General features: G+C 41.9%; 1 protein-coding gene across 2 annotated transcripts in view; it reads left to right on the top strand.

The window, feature by feature from the left end:
* Rps6ka5 (ribosomal protein S6 kinase A5) overlaps positions 1-18306 on the top strand; it is a 174677-nt gene that overhangs the window by 60756 nt on the left and 95615 nt on the right. Inside the window, exon 3 of one of the 2 annotated variants that reach the window (XM_028777257.1) lies at positions 15651-15869. In XM_028777257.1, the coding sequence (XP_028633090.1) occupies positions 15651-15869 (219 nt within the window). Of the gene's footprint in view, positions 1-15650; positions 15870-18306 lie in introns of those variants that run through there. The other variant, XM_028777258.1, reaches the window with a different exon arrangement.

Genomic DNA, 18306 nt, shown 5'->3' with positions numbered 1-18306 from the left:
CTGTCTAGTTTTTCCTGAAGTCTGAAACATGGCCCTTAGGCTCTGTCTACGTAGGGTGGTAGAGTGCCTATCATTTCTCAGAGGTTAGTTATGGAGTTAGAAATCCATAGTGAAATTGTATCCTAAGTTGGAAAAATAAAATTATTTAGACCTTCCATGTAAGGAGAGAATGTTAGTTAATTCATATAATTGCTTACTTTGTTAGCATTTTGCAGAGTAACTTTTACTAAAGTAGTATTTCTAATAAAAATTCAACTGTGGGGACTTCCGGTTTGGGACCGAGCCTAGAGCAGGTTGCAGGCAGCAGCTCCGTACCCAACCGCAGAAAACCAAGAAAAACAGGGACTCCCAGGAGCTTGAACTCACGCAGCATCCCAGGTAAAATTGAATCACCCGTGATGCCTGCTATTAGAAGTTCTAACCCAGATGGACCAGAAGCCAGGAGCCTCGCCCTTACCCTCACCCCCTACCTTTTCCCACCTGCACAAGATCCCCTGAAGCTGGGCAACTGCAAGATCCTGCTTGGCAACTGCAGATAGACTCAAAGCAATGTACCATATCATCTGAAGAATAGCAGGGAGACCATAACTCAAGCAGTGTACCATATCTTCTGAAGAATAGCAGGTTGCAGTCCTCCTCGCCCCCACGAATAACCAGGACCCACCGGTCGGGTCAAGTGGCACCCAGACGTGGGGCTCAAGGCACGGACCCATCCGGACGGACCCTCATTGAGAGGATGTGCGCACGACATCAAGATTGAGCAAGACAGAGATCATCGCCCGTGACCTGTCGTCCACGGAACCAGGTTGATGCTGCCATCAAGAAGGCAGTTGAAGTTCATTACCATCAGCTGAAAATTGCAGAGAATCCAGAAGTGACTCTGCAGGAGACTGACACAGCTGTCAGCTCCCCTGCCTCCCCCTACGGTCTACCCCTAGACTTCCATGCCCTCCAGAAGGGTTCCTGGTATGCCTGGCTTTGCCCTCATTTCTCTCGCTAGAGAGCTTGGCCTCTTGATCACCACAACAAAAATTGGCTTTTTCCTAAACCAAGGCCACCCTTGATATGGCCGCTAACATTGGGGAGCCTTCCTTTATGACAATATTACACCCCAAACTGACAAATGGTTGGTAACTTGAACATTTACAAGAGACTAGGATGGCTGTGAGTTAGCCCAATGACGGGATTATTGTAGGTCCACTTCCCAGGGGCCCACCCAATGCAGCCGAAAAGGAGTGCGTGGTGCTGGGAGTGGGTGCAGCCTACATGGCCTAAGACAGGGCCCTCACCCTCCTTTCACCCACATCAGAGTCCCTTGACGTTGCCCATCGTCGACAGCCTAAAGCCTTCGACCATCGATGTGACTCGTCTCACATCAGTGTTTTGGGGTTGTGAACTTGTCTAAGACCCCCCATAATTAGACATCCAAATTCAAAACTCACATAGTTGGGATTGAACATAAGACGCCTTCTCTAACTAAACAGAGAAGGGGGAGATGCCAGAAGCCAGGACCCTCGCCCTTACCCTTACCCCCTACCTTTCCCCACCTGCACAATGTCCTCTGAAGCTTGGCAACTGCAAGATCCTGCTTAGCAACTGCATATAGACTCAAAGCAGAGTACCATGTCTTCTTAAGAATAGCAGGGAGACCATAACTCAAGCAGTGTACCATATCTTCTGAAGAACTACAGGTAGATCATAATTCAAGGCAGTGTACCATATAGACCATGACATGTTTCAAGGCACAGGCCAAGAAGATTTTGTACTTTTCCACCACCTGGACCCTCTTACCCCCTCCCCTTGTAAAACATGCTATAAAAAAGCATTTCATGTTCAAAAAAAAAAGAAATTAATAAAAAAAATACAATAAAAAAATAAAATAAAATAAAGCTAAAAAAAAAAATTCAACTGTGAACAATATTTTATAAATAAAATGCTGGTAAGTTGAAATTTTATTAGCATTTTTAAGACATTGATTTGAATGTTGCCTTAAGAGTGACATGCCAAAGGAAAAGAATGCATTCTTTATCTTTTTTTCCTAACTATTCAATAATTGGAGTTCTGAAATACAATAAAATCTCTAACAGTGTATTGTGGACTAGCAGATACATTGAAAGAGACACATACATACGAATGCTAAAATGCCCAGATCACCTGTAGTCAGCTCTTAGGTTCTCTTGCTCCTGGAAGTATTCCTACTACTACTACTGTTGTTATTGTTGTTGTTGTTATTATTATTATTATTATTATTATTATTATTATTATTGACTTGTGAACTCTAGAGGGAGTTCATAAACATGGACCCACAGCCACCACAGCACTTGGGTCAAGTTACTCTTTGCCAGTCCATTGTCCATAGCAAGTGAGACTTATCTTTCTAAAGTACAAATTAGATCATATTACTTTCCTACCTGAAAATTTTCAGTCCACTCCTGTTACTTGTTAGATTCATTCATTCATTCATTCATTCATTCATTCATTCATTGGCATTAATTATTTGGGGTGCTGGAAATAGAGTAGTTGATTTTTAAAAAAAGATACATTATACTTAAATCTCATAATGTAGTGAAACAGACTTTGATGTAAGGTCTGTGAAACCTTGAAATGAGGCTAAGTGTGGAGGTCTAGACACAGTAGTGTCTAATGAGCAGGACCATCTCTTCCCATCCTCTCCCCTCGGCCTCCATAAAAAATTCATTTTTTCTTATGTGGATGATATCAATTAACCACCAACAGATCTTACCGGTTGTGCTGTGGAGTAATGATATATGCGGTAGACGCTGTCTTTGTCTTGCTTACCCTAAATTCAGTGAGCCACCTACATAATGTACTCTGTGATATGTCTTAACCCAATGGTTCCAGATTCTGAAAACTCAATCAGGATATGCTCTGTGTATGCGTGTGTCTCTGTGTGTGTCTGTATATAGTAAACCTACAGCATGTATGTAATTCCTAGAGGTTGTTTATGATGTTTTGTACCATATGAAAAGTATTAAAATACTTTGCCTTCATAGTATAAATAACAGTTTTTTTATTGATGCCATGTGAAATCACCATAGCTAGAGAGAGCCCAGGGTGGGGTTTGAGTATATAGGATTTACTCTGAGAGTGCTTCCGGAGAGCAAGAGTGGGAGAAGAGTGGTAGGAGGGGATGAGCGTAAGCAAGCTTGTGTCTTAACAGAGTCTAGATTTAACTTGAACTCAGGAGTAGCTCTGGATAGGAAAGAGGAAGCAGGCTTTCTTTATTATTATTATTATTAATCATTTTATTTGTTTACATTTCAAATGATATCCCCCTTTCCAATAACCCCTCCACAAACTCCCCATTCCATCCTCCTTTCCCCCCTCCCCTTTGCCTCTATGAGAGTGCTCCTCCACCCACTCACCGTCTCCCACCTCACCCTCTGGGGCTGGGACATCAAGCCACCCTCCCCTCCCATTGATATCAGATAAGGCCATCTTCTGCTACATATGTATCTGGAGTCCTGGCTCCCTCCGTGTATGCTCTTTGGTTGGTGGTTTAGTCCTTGAGAGCTCTGGGTGATTCAGTTAGTTGGTATTGTTCTTCCTATGGGGTTGCAATCCCCTTCAGCTCCTTCAGTCCTTCCCCTAGCTCTTCCATTGGGGTCCTTGGGTTCAATCCAATGGTTGGCTCTGTGTATTGCATCTGTATTGGTCAGGTACTGGTAGATCCTCTTAGGGGACAGCCATACCAGGCTCCTGTCAGCAAGAGGGAAGCAGGCTTTCAATGCCCGTGTTATTTGCTGACTGAAGGCTGCTTGGTTAAAGGTGAGATAGAAATAGAAAATGGGGCATGTAGATAGAAAACGGGGTGTCTCATTAGAAATCAAGACCGCTGCTGCACCAAGCCAGGAGACTGGGGCTCAGAGCCCACATCTGTGTCCTTTGCAAATGCTCATCAACTATAACAGTCAAGGTATCTTCATTATTAAGAATATGTGAACATTGTATATGAATATCATTTTTGATTTCTTGCTTCTCATTGGAAGCTTTTCTTTTAATAAGGTCCTTTGGGAATCGAATACATGGATAATTTTTTCTAGCCTAAACTTGGAAAAACTTATCCATGGAATCAATTCCCAAAGGATCTTATTAAAACTCAGAGTAAAACATGTTGTTTATTTTTTTCTAGTTCGCTCTCTCGCTCTCTCTCTCTCTCTCTCTCTCTCTCTGTCTCTCTGACTCTCTCTCTGTCTCTCTCTCTCTGTCTTTCTCTCTCTCTCTCTGTCTCTGTCTCTCTCTGTCTCTCTATCTGTCTCTCTGACTCTCTCTCTGTCTCTCTCTCTCTGTCTCTCTCTCTCTTTCTCTCTCTCTCTCTCTCTCTCTCTCTCTCTCTCTCTCTCTCTCTCTCAATCTCTCTCTCAATTTTTTTTGGGACCAAGTACAAAAAAATAGCACCTTGTTTGTGGCTTCACTAGCTGAAGAAAATGTGTCAGCTTCCCCTAGTAATCATCAGCTGTCTTTAGATCTCAGGGAGGGGGGGCTCGTGAGCTCCTCCTGCTCTTTATGGCAAGCTGTTGATGGGTCCAGTCTTGTTTAGATAATCACATCTGCCGTGAATCCAAGAGTGTGAAGACCATGTGATACCAGGAAGTCTGCATTCCACAGTACTCTTCTGACCCTTCTATTCTTTCTATTCTCTCTTCTGTGATGTCCTGAGTTTTAGAAGGGGGTAATATCAATGTTTGTTGATAGCTGAGCATTCAGCAGTCACTTATTTTCAGCACACTGACCAATTAATGGTCCCTACAGTATTTACTCTGCACTATTAAAAAAAAAAAAACCAAACTTCTCTGACCAATGCTAAAACTAGCACTAAACTTTGTCATAAACATAAATATTTAGAAGTCACTTTGATGTCCATTTAGCAAAGCAATAAATAACAGGAGCTTTGATACTAGGGCCTGTGAGCTCTCCAGCTGTGGGGAGTTTTGACCACGTTTGTAATCCCAGATGTGTGTAGTAGGCCTCAAATCCAGTCAGAAAGTGTTTGGATATCCCTGTAACTGACTTGTGCTGTTCTTTCTTGGCAGGTCGTTAGTGTTAGCATGCAAGGTCCACATTATACTGTTGATGGTAACGTCCACAGCCAGCAGCCAGCATAGCTGTTGGTGTTGACACCAGCAGGGCTAGACAGCAGGCAAGACACTTCAGCATAGTTCCAGCTTGATTTCCTTCTGTCCTATGACTAAAGCATGTGGTATCTTCAGCAGAGGGTCTTAGCATCTAGTTATGATGGACATCCAACAGGTAGTGGCGATACCCTGTGTTGTTTGGGGACTTGGGGGAACTTTCAAGGTTTTTTTTTTTGTGTGTAACTGATACCGATATAGCAAGAAGTAGGTACATTTTTATGTTGAAACTTGGTATTATTTTGGATATATATATATATATATATACACACATATAGATATATACACACATATATATATATATATACATATATATATATATATACACACACACACAAAGATACACATAGTTTTTTCACTAATAATTAACACTGGTTTTTATCTACCAGGTTCTCTTCTATATAACTTACTTAATTCCTAGACTACATAATACGGGAGTTGTTTCTAACACAAATGAAAGCTGAGAGACAGATATATTAAATATTTTTCTCACATCACATTTAGTAAACTGCAAATCTAGGCTTCAAGTCAATGTGGTCCGACACCAGACTCTGTTCTTCATTTCTGCACTGTTTCTCCCTCCCTCCTTCCTCCCTTGGGCTCAGATTTATTTACATTCAGATACATGTGCACATGTGTATAAGAAGAGGAAATGGATGTTTGATGAATTGCTTTTAATATGCTTGATCTTACATTCATTTCTCAATGCTTTGAAGACATACTACATTGATACCATCATCCACTACCAATACACAGCCAATGTTCATACAAACACTAGTGGACAGACTTTTAACAAGAACTGAAGTTATCAAATGGCTTCTGTGTCATAAACATTAAATAACGAGAATGGCACCTTTGGCAAGAGAAAGAGACTCTTGGAAACATTACATATAGTTGTTTTTTTTTTTTAAGTGTCAAAGGGGCTGGAGAGATGGTTCAGCAGTTAACCGCACTGACTGCTTTTCCAGGATCTAGGTTTAATTCTTAGCACTCACATGATGGCTCACAGCTATCTATAACTTCATTTCCAAGGACTCTGATGCCCTCTTCTGGCCTCCATGGGTATCAGGCACACACATGATACACAGACATAATTGCAGGCAAAATACCCATACACATAAAATTAAAAGTAATTATTATAATAAAATGACTGGGAAGGCTGGAGAGGTGACTAGTGGATAAAAGCAGTTGTGGCAAGCCCGAGTTCAGTCTTCAGGAACCACGTGGTGGAGGCAGAGAACTGAAGCTGCAGATCACCCTCTGACCTCCACACACATCAAGACATGTGCATGCTCTGCCCCCATAGATATTAAACGTAAGAAAAGTGCTGAAGTGACGGGTTAAACCTCAAATAACTAAAGTCTTGAATTTTTTTGTTACATTTATTTATGTGTGGTGGTAGGTGGGTAGGTGAATGCACGCCTTGACACCACTGTCTAAGCGAGAGACAACTCTCCTTCTATCTTGTGGGCCCCAAGGATTGAGCTCCAGTCCTCAGGGTTGATGATAAACACCCTTCTTACTGGGTTTTCCCCATGGGTCTTTAAAAGTACAAACATTAAAAGTACAAAATTTTGTTGATTTTTTTTTTTTTGGCTGCATCTTGCTTCTTTGTACAAATTGTACTGCGATAGCGCGGCTGTGAAACCACTTCTGTAAACACCCTTTCCGTGGCAGTGATTTACAGTGTGCTCAGGTATCACTGCCCTGTTACTTGCTGTGTACGTATAGGAGGGATGAAGCGATCCAGGATATCCTAATTTTTAAAGGCTACATCTGAAAATTTCAGTTCAAGGACTGTATTTCTTTTTTGGCTTTGGTTCTGCTATGTTGAAGGGCTGAGGCTAAGCAGGTGTGATGATCAGCACTAATTCTCTACCTGATAGTCTAGACTCAGCTGAGAGATGGTACGAGTGCAGGGTGGCCAACTGCCTCACACTCCTGCTGCCTTCACTTCCCCACTATGATGGACTGCTTTGACATGTGAGCCAGAATGAACCTTTTTCTCCCGCTGCGGTGTTAGAGTATTTTATCACAGCAGCCTAGGAACAACAAGACAGCAGAGAAGCAGGTGGGCACGGGCAGGTGGATGAGTCTTAGAGATGGAGCTTGTGTCAGGCCCTGTCATTTGTGCAAAAGCATCTCTTTTTCCAAGCTGAATAGCATGTGAGAAGGGTGTGTGGCCAGGCCTTGTGATCACACGCTTGTGGCAGATTATAAGCAGAGGCTACATTCGATGTCATTATGTTATGATGTTTTCTGGTTCTACAATCATAGCAGCGAGGTTTCCTGAAATCACTTTCATCATAGAATGTTGCAGGAAATCAGATTTAACACCAGAATTAAAAGAGTACTTCACGACAGTCCATTGTCCTTCCCAAAAGAAAGTGAGTTGGCCAAATATTGCTCTGTGCTACAGATCTAAATCACAAGATACTTCTATTAAAGACCCAGTTTTAACTTTAAGTCAGTCATTAACAGACACTTTGATAACACTCTGGACAGCTCTTTCTCTGGTGTTCATTTTTTTCCCCATGAACTTAGCGTTACATTTCTATGATGTGTGAGTTCCAGAGCTATTTGCTAATGAGAAAGTAAATAAAGTCATATCTCATCTGGGATTTTGTTATTTCATCGAGTAATGAGAAATCAATGAAGTAATAATAGAATTAAATGTAAAAATACATTTTAATGAAAGGAATGCCTTGGGTTATGAGAGTGTAAAATAAGAAGAGATGTGCTTGTTTGGAAAGTCAGAAAAGGACTGAACCAACGTCCACAGAAGTAAGGTAGTGTCAGGGTGGGGGGGTTGGGGGAGAGGCATTAACCAGCTATAGCTAACTCAAAACTTCTGGGACATGCTAAAGGTGCTGTCAGTATCAAACACAGTGTGGAATGGAGTGTTTGAATGCAAAGGGTGTTTTCTAAAGTTAGACAGCATCACAGAAGGTGTGTTTATCAGGTTATGGATGAGGCAAGCTGGGAAACATAACTTGAGAGATTGATTTGCTTGGCCCTGTTTGGAAGATTCTAATAATCCAGGATGAGGAGGGTTACACTCCAGCAATAGTGTGAGCCTTTAGTTACTAGACAGGCTTGTTTGACACGATTGAGGCCAACTGCAGTTCGTCACAAAGGCTGGAATCTTTAAAGAAGGACAGTTCTGTGCATTTCTTGGAATACTTCACGTAAAGCTTACCCATACACACTTGTTGCCAACATTTAGCTGTACGCATATGGTTTTGAGAACTGGCTCATAATGGTTTAATTTGCTAAAAAATCATGCTTGTACTGATTCATCTAAAAGTAATAGCTTCAGGTTCTTTCAAGTATAATGAGAGCTTAGATGTATTTAAAGTAATCCGAATACAGAGGCATCTTGGATTTAGTTTTGTCCTGGCCTTTCAGTTGTTTCACCCACAAATAACATTTTAGAAGTTCCTTCTTTTAAGTGTCTTAACTATCTGTTCAGAACAATCAGCCTATTTTTTTATATTCACTTTCTGTGGTTTATATAATACTTAATGATAGTGCAACTACATTACAGTATATACAAAAAGCGTCACCCTGTAGGGCAGCAAGTGTCTGTGACAGGTGGGAAACGGGGAGTAGAGTAGGCACAGGTGTTGATTATGCGGTGCACTTAGACTGCCTGTCTTGGGAATTCTAAGTGCGAGTCACTTAGAAATTCTGCTGTTTAAAAAAGCAGTAGATTGACATGAGCTTAAATAATAAGAGGTTTGTACAATGTATAGTTTTAAAAAGCATTTGAAAAATTGAGTGACAGGAAATGGGTCTCAGAGTGGTTGTCACCTTGAAATCCCAGTGAGAGTAGCATGCCCAGGTTGAGCGACTGAATGAAGGACATAAGCCAGAGGCTTTCTGAACAATAGCCCTTAACCTTTTATGACCTGCAATGCTTTACTCAAAATAATGCATGTAAATAAAAATTAAAAATTTACATGCCTTCAATTGTACTTGATCCTTTGTTACTTAACTTTCCATAACTATGATTAAAATACCTCCCAGAACAATGTAAAGGGAGCAGTTGTTTGTTTGCCTTGCAGTTTCTGAGGTTCTTGGGATGTTTTGCCTCCCTAGTCCTCGCTGTCACTGAGTTTTGGGCCTTTGGGGGAAATCATGGTTGAGGAAACACATGACAGAGACCAATCACCTCATAGCAAACAGGGAGCAAAGAAGAGAGAACCGGGTAGTGATAAACTCAGACTTCTTCCTGATAGTCCCTGCAGCCTCCTAAAGTAGAGTCATCAGATAGCAACTAAGTAGTCAACACATGAGTCTATGTAGGACATTCTATATTCAAGTTATAATACTTGGAGTATTTATACATTTATAGGTGGAATATTTTTGTTGCTGTTGTTTTCCTCTTTTTTAACTTATTCACTTTATATCCCAATCCAAGACCCCCTCCCTCCCCTCCTTTCAGTCCCACCCTTACATGTTCCTTCTTCCATTCCCCCTTCCTCTTCTCCTCAGAGAAATAGGAGGATACCCCATGGGTACCAACCTGCCCTGGCACATCAAGTCAAAGCAGGACTAAGTGTATCTTCTCCCACTGAGGCCAGACAAGGCAGCCCAGCTAGGGGAAAGGGGTCCACAGGTAGACAACAGAGTCGGAGATAGCCCTTGCTCCAGTTGTTGGGGGGGCCCACATGAAGACCAAGCTTCACATCTGCTACAAATGTGTAGGAGGCCTAGGTTCAGCTCTTTGGCTGGTTGAGTTTCTGTGAGCCCCCATGGGCCCAGGTTAGTGGATTCTGTTGGTCTTGTTGTGGTGTCCTTGCCTCCTCCAGCTTCCTCCATCCTTCTCATTCTTACATGTGGGACCGTGACAGACAGCCTGATTTCTGGTACAGCTAGGTTTGAAACCCCGGTGACCCAGCAAGTGATCCCACAGGGTTCCCTACAAGGGACAGTAAACGTTTGCCACATTCCCAGACTTTAGGCTCCTGACAGGAGGCCACAGCCCTCCATAGATTTCTGACCTTCAGTCACATAGGACAGCACCTGCTAGCCTCTCCACAGATAGAGGGCGTGCTTACAGGCCTCCAGACAGGTCTCCATATTAATGAGATACCTAAAGGCCAGAGGGGCATAGCCAGTTAAATGTTCCTTCCCAGACCCTCCTCCCTGCTAGAAGTATTTAACCTCAGGCCTACCCTGAGGAAACTGGGGTGCAGTTTCTCATCCACTTTTTACCGTGACAATAAACATCTTAAGACCATGGACTGTTTCTCTTCTTTGGGACCTGCTGTGGGGATCAGTGGAGAAGGTTTTCACCTGCAGAGCCTCCTCTGTCTAATCTCCCTGCAGAAGACTTCTCTGCATTCCCAGCCACTAAGCCAAGCGAAACTCCCATCCCTGCCGGATGCAGCCAGAGTTTCTCTCCCCTCTCCCCTTCAGCTGCAGGCAAATCCAGCCTGTATGCCCTCATATTCTGCCTGTCTGCAGACTCCCAGCGGCACATGGGGGCCCAAGAGCCTGAGAACTCCAGCTCCACGAGCAGGGTCATGCGGCTTCACATAGCTCGATACCCACACAGTCAACTTCCTGCGCCTCTGTCCTCACAAGAGGCCCTAGCCCCGTGGTGAGACAGATGCAGGACCCACACGTCAACCCAGCAATAGGTCTCATGCACACTACAACCCAACACTTAAACACAAGGCTTGCCAAGCTCTGCCTAATGTTTGGCTGTGGGTCTCTGCATTTGCTTCCATCAGCTGCTGGCTAAAGCCTCTCAGAAGATAGTTATGCTAGGCTCCTGTCTGCAAGCATAGCAGAATATCATTAATAGTGTCAGGAGTTGGCTCTCTCCCATTGGGTGGGTCACAAGTTGGCCATTCCCTCACTCTCTGATACATTTAATCCCTGCATGTCTTGGAGACAGAGCGTATTTTTGGTTCAAAGGTTTTGTGTGTGGGTTGGTACCCCCTCCCTCTACTGGAAGGCCTACCTGGCTACAGGAGGTGGCCTATTTAGTCTTCATATCCCCAGCTGGTAGGAGTCTACCCCGAGAGACTCCCTGCCCCCCCCATCCCAGATCTCTAGCTTGCCCCAGGGATGTCCCCCCATGATTTTTGTTCTCTTTCCCAGCCTTCTTCTGTAACCCCTGTCCCCCATACTGGATTACCACCCCTCCTTCCCATCCCACCCCTATCCTGCCCAGTTCTCTCCCTCCATCCACCTCCTCTGTCTATTATGTTTCCCCTTCTGAGTGAGATTCAAACATCTTCCCCCCTGCCCCCTTGGGCTTTCCTTGTTATTTAGCGTCTTTGGGTCTGTAGATTGTAGCACGGTTATCTTTTACTTTACAGCTAATATCTACTTACAAGAGAGTACATATCATGTGTGTCTATCTGGGTCTGTGTTATTCAGGATGACCTTTTCTAGTTACATCCATTTGCCTGAAAACTTGAGGATATCTTTGTTTTTAATAGCTGAATAGTATTGCATTGTATAGACGTATCATATTTTCTTTATCCATTCTTCAGTTGTTTCCAGTTTTTGGCTACTATGAATAAAGCTGCTATGAACATAGTTGACCAAGTGTCCCTGTGTGGTATAGTGGAACATCTTTTGGTTATACGCCCAAGAGTAGTCTAGCTGGGTCCTGAGGTAGAACTTTTCCTAGTTTTCTGAGAAACTGCCAAATTGATTTCCAAAGTGGTTGTACTCTGAATAGCAATGAAGGAGTGTTCCCCTTGCTCCACATCTTCACCAACTCGTGCTGTCATTTGATGTCTAATTAGGGTTTTAATTGGTGTGAATAGACATCATGACCAAGGCAACTCCTATAAGGACAATATTTAATAGGGGCTGACTTACAGGTTCAGAGGTTCCGTCCATTATCATTAAGGCAGGAACATGGCGCCATCTAGGCAGGCGTGGTGCAGGAGGAGCTGAGAGTACTACATCTTCATCTGAAGGCTGCTAGCAGAATACTGGCTTCCAGGCAGCTAGGATTAGGGTCTTAAAACCCATGCTCACAGTGACACATCTACTCCAACAAGGCTACACCATCAAGGCCACCCCTTCTAATAGTGCCACTCCCTGGGCCAAGCATATACAAACCATCACACTCTAGGTTTTGATCTTGGCCATTCTGATAGGTATAGTTTAGAATCTCAGAGTTATTTTGATTTGCATTTCCCTGATGACTAAGGACATTGAATATTTCTTTAAGTGCTTCTCAGCCATTAGAGATTCCTTTGTTGAGAATTCTCTGTTCTGTACCCCATTTTTAAATACGGTTATTTGGTTTGTTGGTAGCTAATTTCTTGAGTTTTTTGTATATATTAGATACTAGCTCTCTGTTAGATGTAGGTTTGGTGAAGATCTTTTCCCATTCTGTAGGCTCTGTTTTGCCCTATTGATGGTATCCTTTGCCTTACAGAAGCTTTTCAGTTTTATGAGGTCTCATTTATTAAGTGTTGATCTTAGTACCTGAGCTATTGGTGTTCTGTTTAGGAATTTGTCTCCTGTGCCAGTATGTTCAAGGCAGTTCCCCACTTTCTCTTCTAGTAGATTTAGTGTATCCAGTTTTACGTTGAGATCTTATTATTTACAGATGAGATAACTCATTTTAAGGGAATCAACAGAAGCAGATCTAAGAGTGCACACCTAGAAGTTGGGCTGAATGGACAAGTGTAATCATGAATGCCTGAACAATTGATCTGCACTTGAGGTTTTTCTTGTATAAGTTGAGATGCTCATCAGTACATCTTAGGAAGATGGTCTAAGAACTGAAAGAGTTAATGTGTCTAAAGGCTCTGATAAGTACTCGGGTTTGGGTGCTTATAGCCTGCATCTCCCACAGGATTCACATTCTTTTGTTTTGTTGCAAACAAATCTGGTGTGCTAGGAAGGTGTTTCAGTGACACAGAAAGGATTCTTACTTTCCAGATGCTAGCTAGATTACATAATTTCTAGCACTGTGACATTCTAGAGATTGACATCTGGGAGAATATAAGTTGGTGGTAGGGCCTGTGTATGTACGTAAGGTACATGGAAGCACCAGGATTGCCCGAAAAGGACTTTATTTCCTCCCCAGATTGTATAGCACCTTCTTCTGTTGGAAGACAAAGTATATCTTATTAGAGTGGCTTCTATCTTGGTTTCATTGCTGCTGTACAAACTATGCTGTTCTAGCTTCATTCTTTAGGTTGATTTGTTAGATCTTGAAAGTTGTAATTTTCTTTCCTGATTGACTTCAGCCTTTCTGAGATCTCAACCTGTAATTATCACACATACTTAAGTACAACACAAACTTTTCTTCGGAATATGCTAAATGTTTTGTAGCACTGGTTTTATTATAATCTATAAAATCAGGTTCCTAGCATTCAGGAAGAATTTGATTTTTTAACTCATTTACCAATAGAATGATTCTGGAAGAATCACACTTTCTGCATTTGAATCAGGGCGATATTGGCTGCTGCTGCTTTAATTAATTTATTTTTCTCTCTTATAACTGGCACCATAATTATCCTGGGAACTTCTAAGAGGGAGAAAGAGAGGTAAGGAGCAAGGGGGAAGCCATAGGATAGAGCCCTTTTCTCTGGCTGTGAGCCGTACCCTGGGGATAGAGGACTCTTGCCAGCCTAGGCCATACACTGGAATGGGACTAGCTCTTCTCCCCACGCTTGATCATTTGTTTATCTTTCCTCTAGAGCAAGTCTTTTGGCCAGTTTTATTAATTACTATGAACTTATTTCCTTATCTCTGCAATAAGACACCTGAGAGTACCACCTCACTGGCTGTGGTGAGGACCAAGTGAGTCAGTATATAGAAAGGTGTGCTTAGCTGAGGGCCTGCCATGGGCTATTCTCTCTCAAGGGTTGGAATCTTTCCCTCACGATTAGTCTAGTTTAGCATTAATGCATGGCATATCAAGTGTTGGTACTGATCTAGTTCTTAACTGAATCAGAGTGGAGACCTTTCCCATAAAGCTTTCTTACTCTAGTAGGTAGATGATAATAGAATTATGGACTAAATACAGGGAGTTGTTAGCAAGGTTATAGTAGCAGTGATCTGGACCAAAACTGGGTCCAACTCAGAGTGGTCTCATTAAACCATTCAGCTCCTGAAATGGAATTGAGCATAAGCACTCCAAGATACATTTGAATTCAAAGCCTTCCTCACCCTTTCCTCCTCTCTCTTCCTTCATCTCCTTTCCTGCTCCTTCTTCCTCTCCCTCCTTATCTTCCTTGAGGAAATAGATTCAGGGAAGCTACTCTGTCCACAGGGCTAATTCTTCAACCTGGAGGAGCAGTACCATATACAGGATTGTGCCTCCCACAGTCTTTATTTATGAAACACATGATGAGTTTGACCCAGGAAGCCATAAGTCATTTCTGCCTGGAGATTTAAAGGGGCTTCTGTCTTGCCTTCAGTTCTGGGTATTTTAATATTTGTTAAGTGTAAAGCCCTCCTTTGTTTTATATAATATCTTTATATTGCTTTGATTCTAAAAGAATAGATATAGAGGAATACTTGAAGTAGTTTGCTTATCTAAATTATTAGATTCGTACTAAGAACTGTCTTGGAGGACTGGGAGATTGTCTAGAGGTTAAAGTGCTTACCATGCAAGTGTGAGGGCCAGAGTTTGAATCTCCAGAACCCACAAAAATGATTGATTGGCTTTGTGACGTGCCTGTAATTCCAGCAAGATTGGGAGGTAGACAGAGGATTCCCAGAGCATGTTGATTAACAAAACTAGCCATATTGGTGAGCTCTAGATTTGATTGAGTCTGTCTCAATGAATAAGGTGGAAGAACAATCAACGATGATTCCTAACATCAACTTTTAACCTCCAGAGACATGCGAACAAGCATGTTCACATACATGCAAATATGCATATATGTGTACCACACATGAATATGAAAAAAGAAAAGAAAAAAAACTCTCTTGGAGACTGGAAATAATGATATTCACTGGAATCTCAGACATTAGGAGGCTTAGGTAGAAGGAGATAATGTCAGGGCCAGGCTGGGGAACATACTGAGACCCTTTCAGGAAAAACACACACACACACACACACACACACAGAGAGAGAGAGAGAGAGAGAGAGAGAGAGAGAGAGAGAGAGAGAGAAATTGATTGATCCAGTGGCAAATATATACCTGTATACTCCAGTGCTTTATCTGATGTCTGACTTGGGCTGGTTAGCTGACTATAATAAAATAACCTAAACATATTGAGGAGAGGATAACATTTGGAGTGAAAGCAGAACTTGATCAGCAGTGGCTAGATGTGTAAATACTGAGGGCTAGAGCTAGAAATAGCTTTGGTAAAAGGCTGAAGAAATTATCAAAGAACTATTTGAAATAGCACCAAGCGTGCTTTTCCCTTGAATGGGTGTTTGTGTGTGTTGGCTGGGGGCATTAGTTTTATTTCCATAAAATACTATTCTGCCAATGTAGCATTTTAATTTTTTTCCTTTTCTTCAGCTTACAGCAATTTTTTTGTTTTCTTTTTCAGCTTATGGGAAAGTATTTCTAGTTCGTAAAGTAAGCGGCCATGATGCTGGAAAGCTGTATGCCATGAAAGTGTTAAAAAAGGCAACAATAGTTCAGAAGGCTAAAACTACAGAGCATACACGGACAGAACGACAGGTTCTGGAGCACATTAGACAGTCGCCATTTTTGGTGACATTGCACTATGCTTTCCAGACAGAGACCAAGCTTCATCTCATCTTAGGTAAGTGTCCATTGTTGTCATACTTTCTATGAGAACATTTTTTTTTTTTAGGTCTTGAGGCAGCATCATTTGGACTTAATGAAATTGTTTGGCCTCTCATTCTCTTTGTGGTGGTATTTCCTTTAGCATCTTGCTCTGGAAGTGAGACTATACCCTAGCCCAGCATGAAGAACTTTGTACACCCCTATTCCACACTCTGTGATTATTCAGTGTGCATTCAACCAGTGTAAGGCCGCATGGGCCCTGATTTGTACTTAATTCTCAAGAGTACACAGGACTAGGTTGACAGGGGACAGTTATGGAAGCTGATAGTGGGAAAACAAAACACAAAGAATGTTATTTCTAGGGACACTTTTCATGTCCTGGTGGAATCTTGTACATAAAGCATAAGTGGAGTACCCTGCTGATTCCTAACCCCTCTCACTTCCCATAGGTATTTTCTGAATCCTTTCTTTTCCTGCTTGGCCTGTTGTTTACGATCTTTGGGAAAGCCCCAGCATATATTGGCAAAGAAAAACAGTACCATTTTCTAGTCCTACTAGACGTAAGTGACAACACTCTGACATGGTTAAGGATTCCATGTTACTGTCTGCAAATATGTATCGTAACTTCCTCCTGGAGTTGGTGTGAGACTTAGATAAGCTAGAGTGTCATGCGTTGCTCTGGAAGCAGTGTCTGTTTACATGTCAAGAGTGTACTCTCGTTAATGCTAGGAATTACCCATAATCTTCACCGTAACGACCCTCACAGCAGGATCCCTTAGTCCTGCACAATCAATCCCCTCTTCACTGTGTTGAGGTACTGGAAGCTGTGTGTACTGAACTTGCATATTTTGTATAAGCGTGAAAATTAGGATTGGGACTCAGGTCTGACTCAGTGTAAAGTCTACTGTCTTTTGGTGAAACAAAGCTGTCTCCATCTGTTGATCAGTAATAAGAGTTTTTAAATATGCTTGTGGCAATTTTATCATATGCTCTTATTATCTGAAGTTTGGATTTTTCTTACACATTAGGCTAACTGTGCAGTGTTTGTCATCAAGTAAGAATCCTAAATCTTATATGAGTATGAGATATAATCTGTCGTGTCCTGCCAGAGTGCCTAGCAACCTCATCTTTTTCCCGTTGTTCCAATGTCAGCTGGCCCTGCGTTCTGCCTCCAGTGTATATCTGCTGTATTAAGTGACTATTTTTATTTGTTTTATTACATTTTTTCATATACTATATTTGGTCACATTTTTTTCTATCCATTTGGTTTTTCAAAAGACCTTTAGGGTTAGTTGTTCCTCCCTATAGATCCTCCTGCATCCTTCCCTCCCATCTCCTTCCCCATTTAATTCTCCTATTCTATTTCCCCTTTATCTCTCTGCTAACACTGTTCTATTTCCTGTCCTTGGGAGGACCCCACCTTACACCTCATCCCCACCCCCAAGTCTCTTTCTAGGTTCCTAACCTCTGTGATTATTCGGATTGTAGCACACATCACAAGCTCAAAAGGTTGTCTTTTGAGACACATTACCTTACTCAGGACGATTATATCTAGTTTTATCCATTTATCTGAAAATTTCATAATTTCATTTTCCTAATAACTGATTAATATTCCATTGTGTAACTGTACCACATTTTCTCTTTTCATCCGTTGATGGACATCTAGGCTGTTTCCAGTGTGTGGCCATTATGAGTAGAGCAGGAGTGAACGTGGATAAGCAGATATCTCTGTAGTAAGGTGTAGAATCCTTTGGGTATGTACCCAAGAGTGGGTTAGTTATCCTGATCTTAAGGGGGATCTGTTCTCACCTTCCTAAGGTGCCTCCACATTGACTTCTGTAGTGGCTGCACCAGTCTGCACTTCCTGGCAGCAGCACTGAGTGAGTATTCCCCTTTCCCTGCATCTGCACCAGCGTTGCTATCCTTCTTAAATTGACTGTAGCATTCTGATTAGGGTGAGAAGGAATCACAAAGTTTAGTTTTAGTTTCCTGATTCCTGAGGATGTTGACCATTCTTTAAATGTTTATGTTTTTCAGACATTTGTGTTTTCATCTTTTGAGAACTCTGTTCAATTCTGTACCCCATTTTTCAATTGTTTTTTTTCTTTCTCAGTTCTTGATACTAAACCTCTATCAGATGTGTAGTTGCTAAATATTTTTCCCACTGTGTAGCCTGCTGCTTTTCTGGATTGATAGTGTTCTTTGCCATACAGAAGCTTTCTAGCATCATGAGGTCTCATTTATTAATTGTCAGTATTAATGCCTGTGTCATTGGTGTCCTGTGGTCAGTGACTTCAAGCCTATTCCCCACTTTCTCTTTTATTAGATTCAGAGTATCTAGTTTTCTGTTGATGCCCTTGATCCCTTTGAAGTTGAATTTTGTGCAGGCTGGATTTATTTGTACTCTTCTACATACAGATTTGACTAGCACCATTTATTGATGATGCTATCTT

The sequence above is a fragment of the Grammomys surdaster genome, unplaced genomic scaffold (genome assembly GCF_004785775.1).
Source record: "Grammomys surdaster isolate TR1022 unplaced genomic scaffold, NIH_TR_1.0 279, whole genome shotgun sequence".
NCBI classification, from domain to species: domain Eukaryota; kingdom Metazoa; phylum Chordata; class Mammalia; order Rodentia; family Muridae; genus Grammomys; species Grammomys surdaster.
Note: the sequence above shows the minus strand (reverse complement) of the source record. Positions and strands in the feature narration are given on the sequence as shown.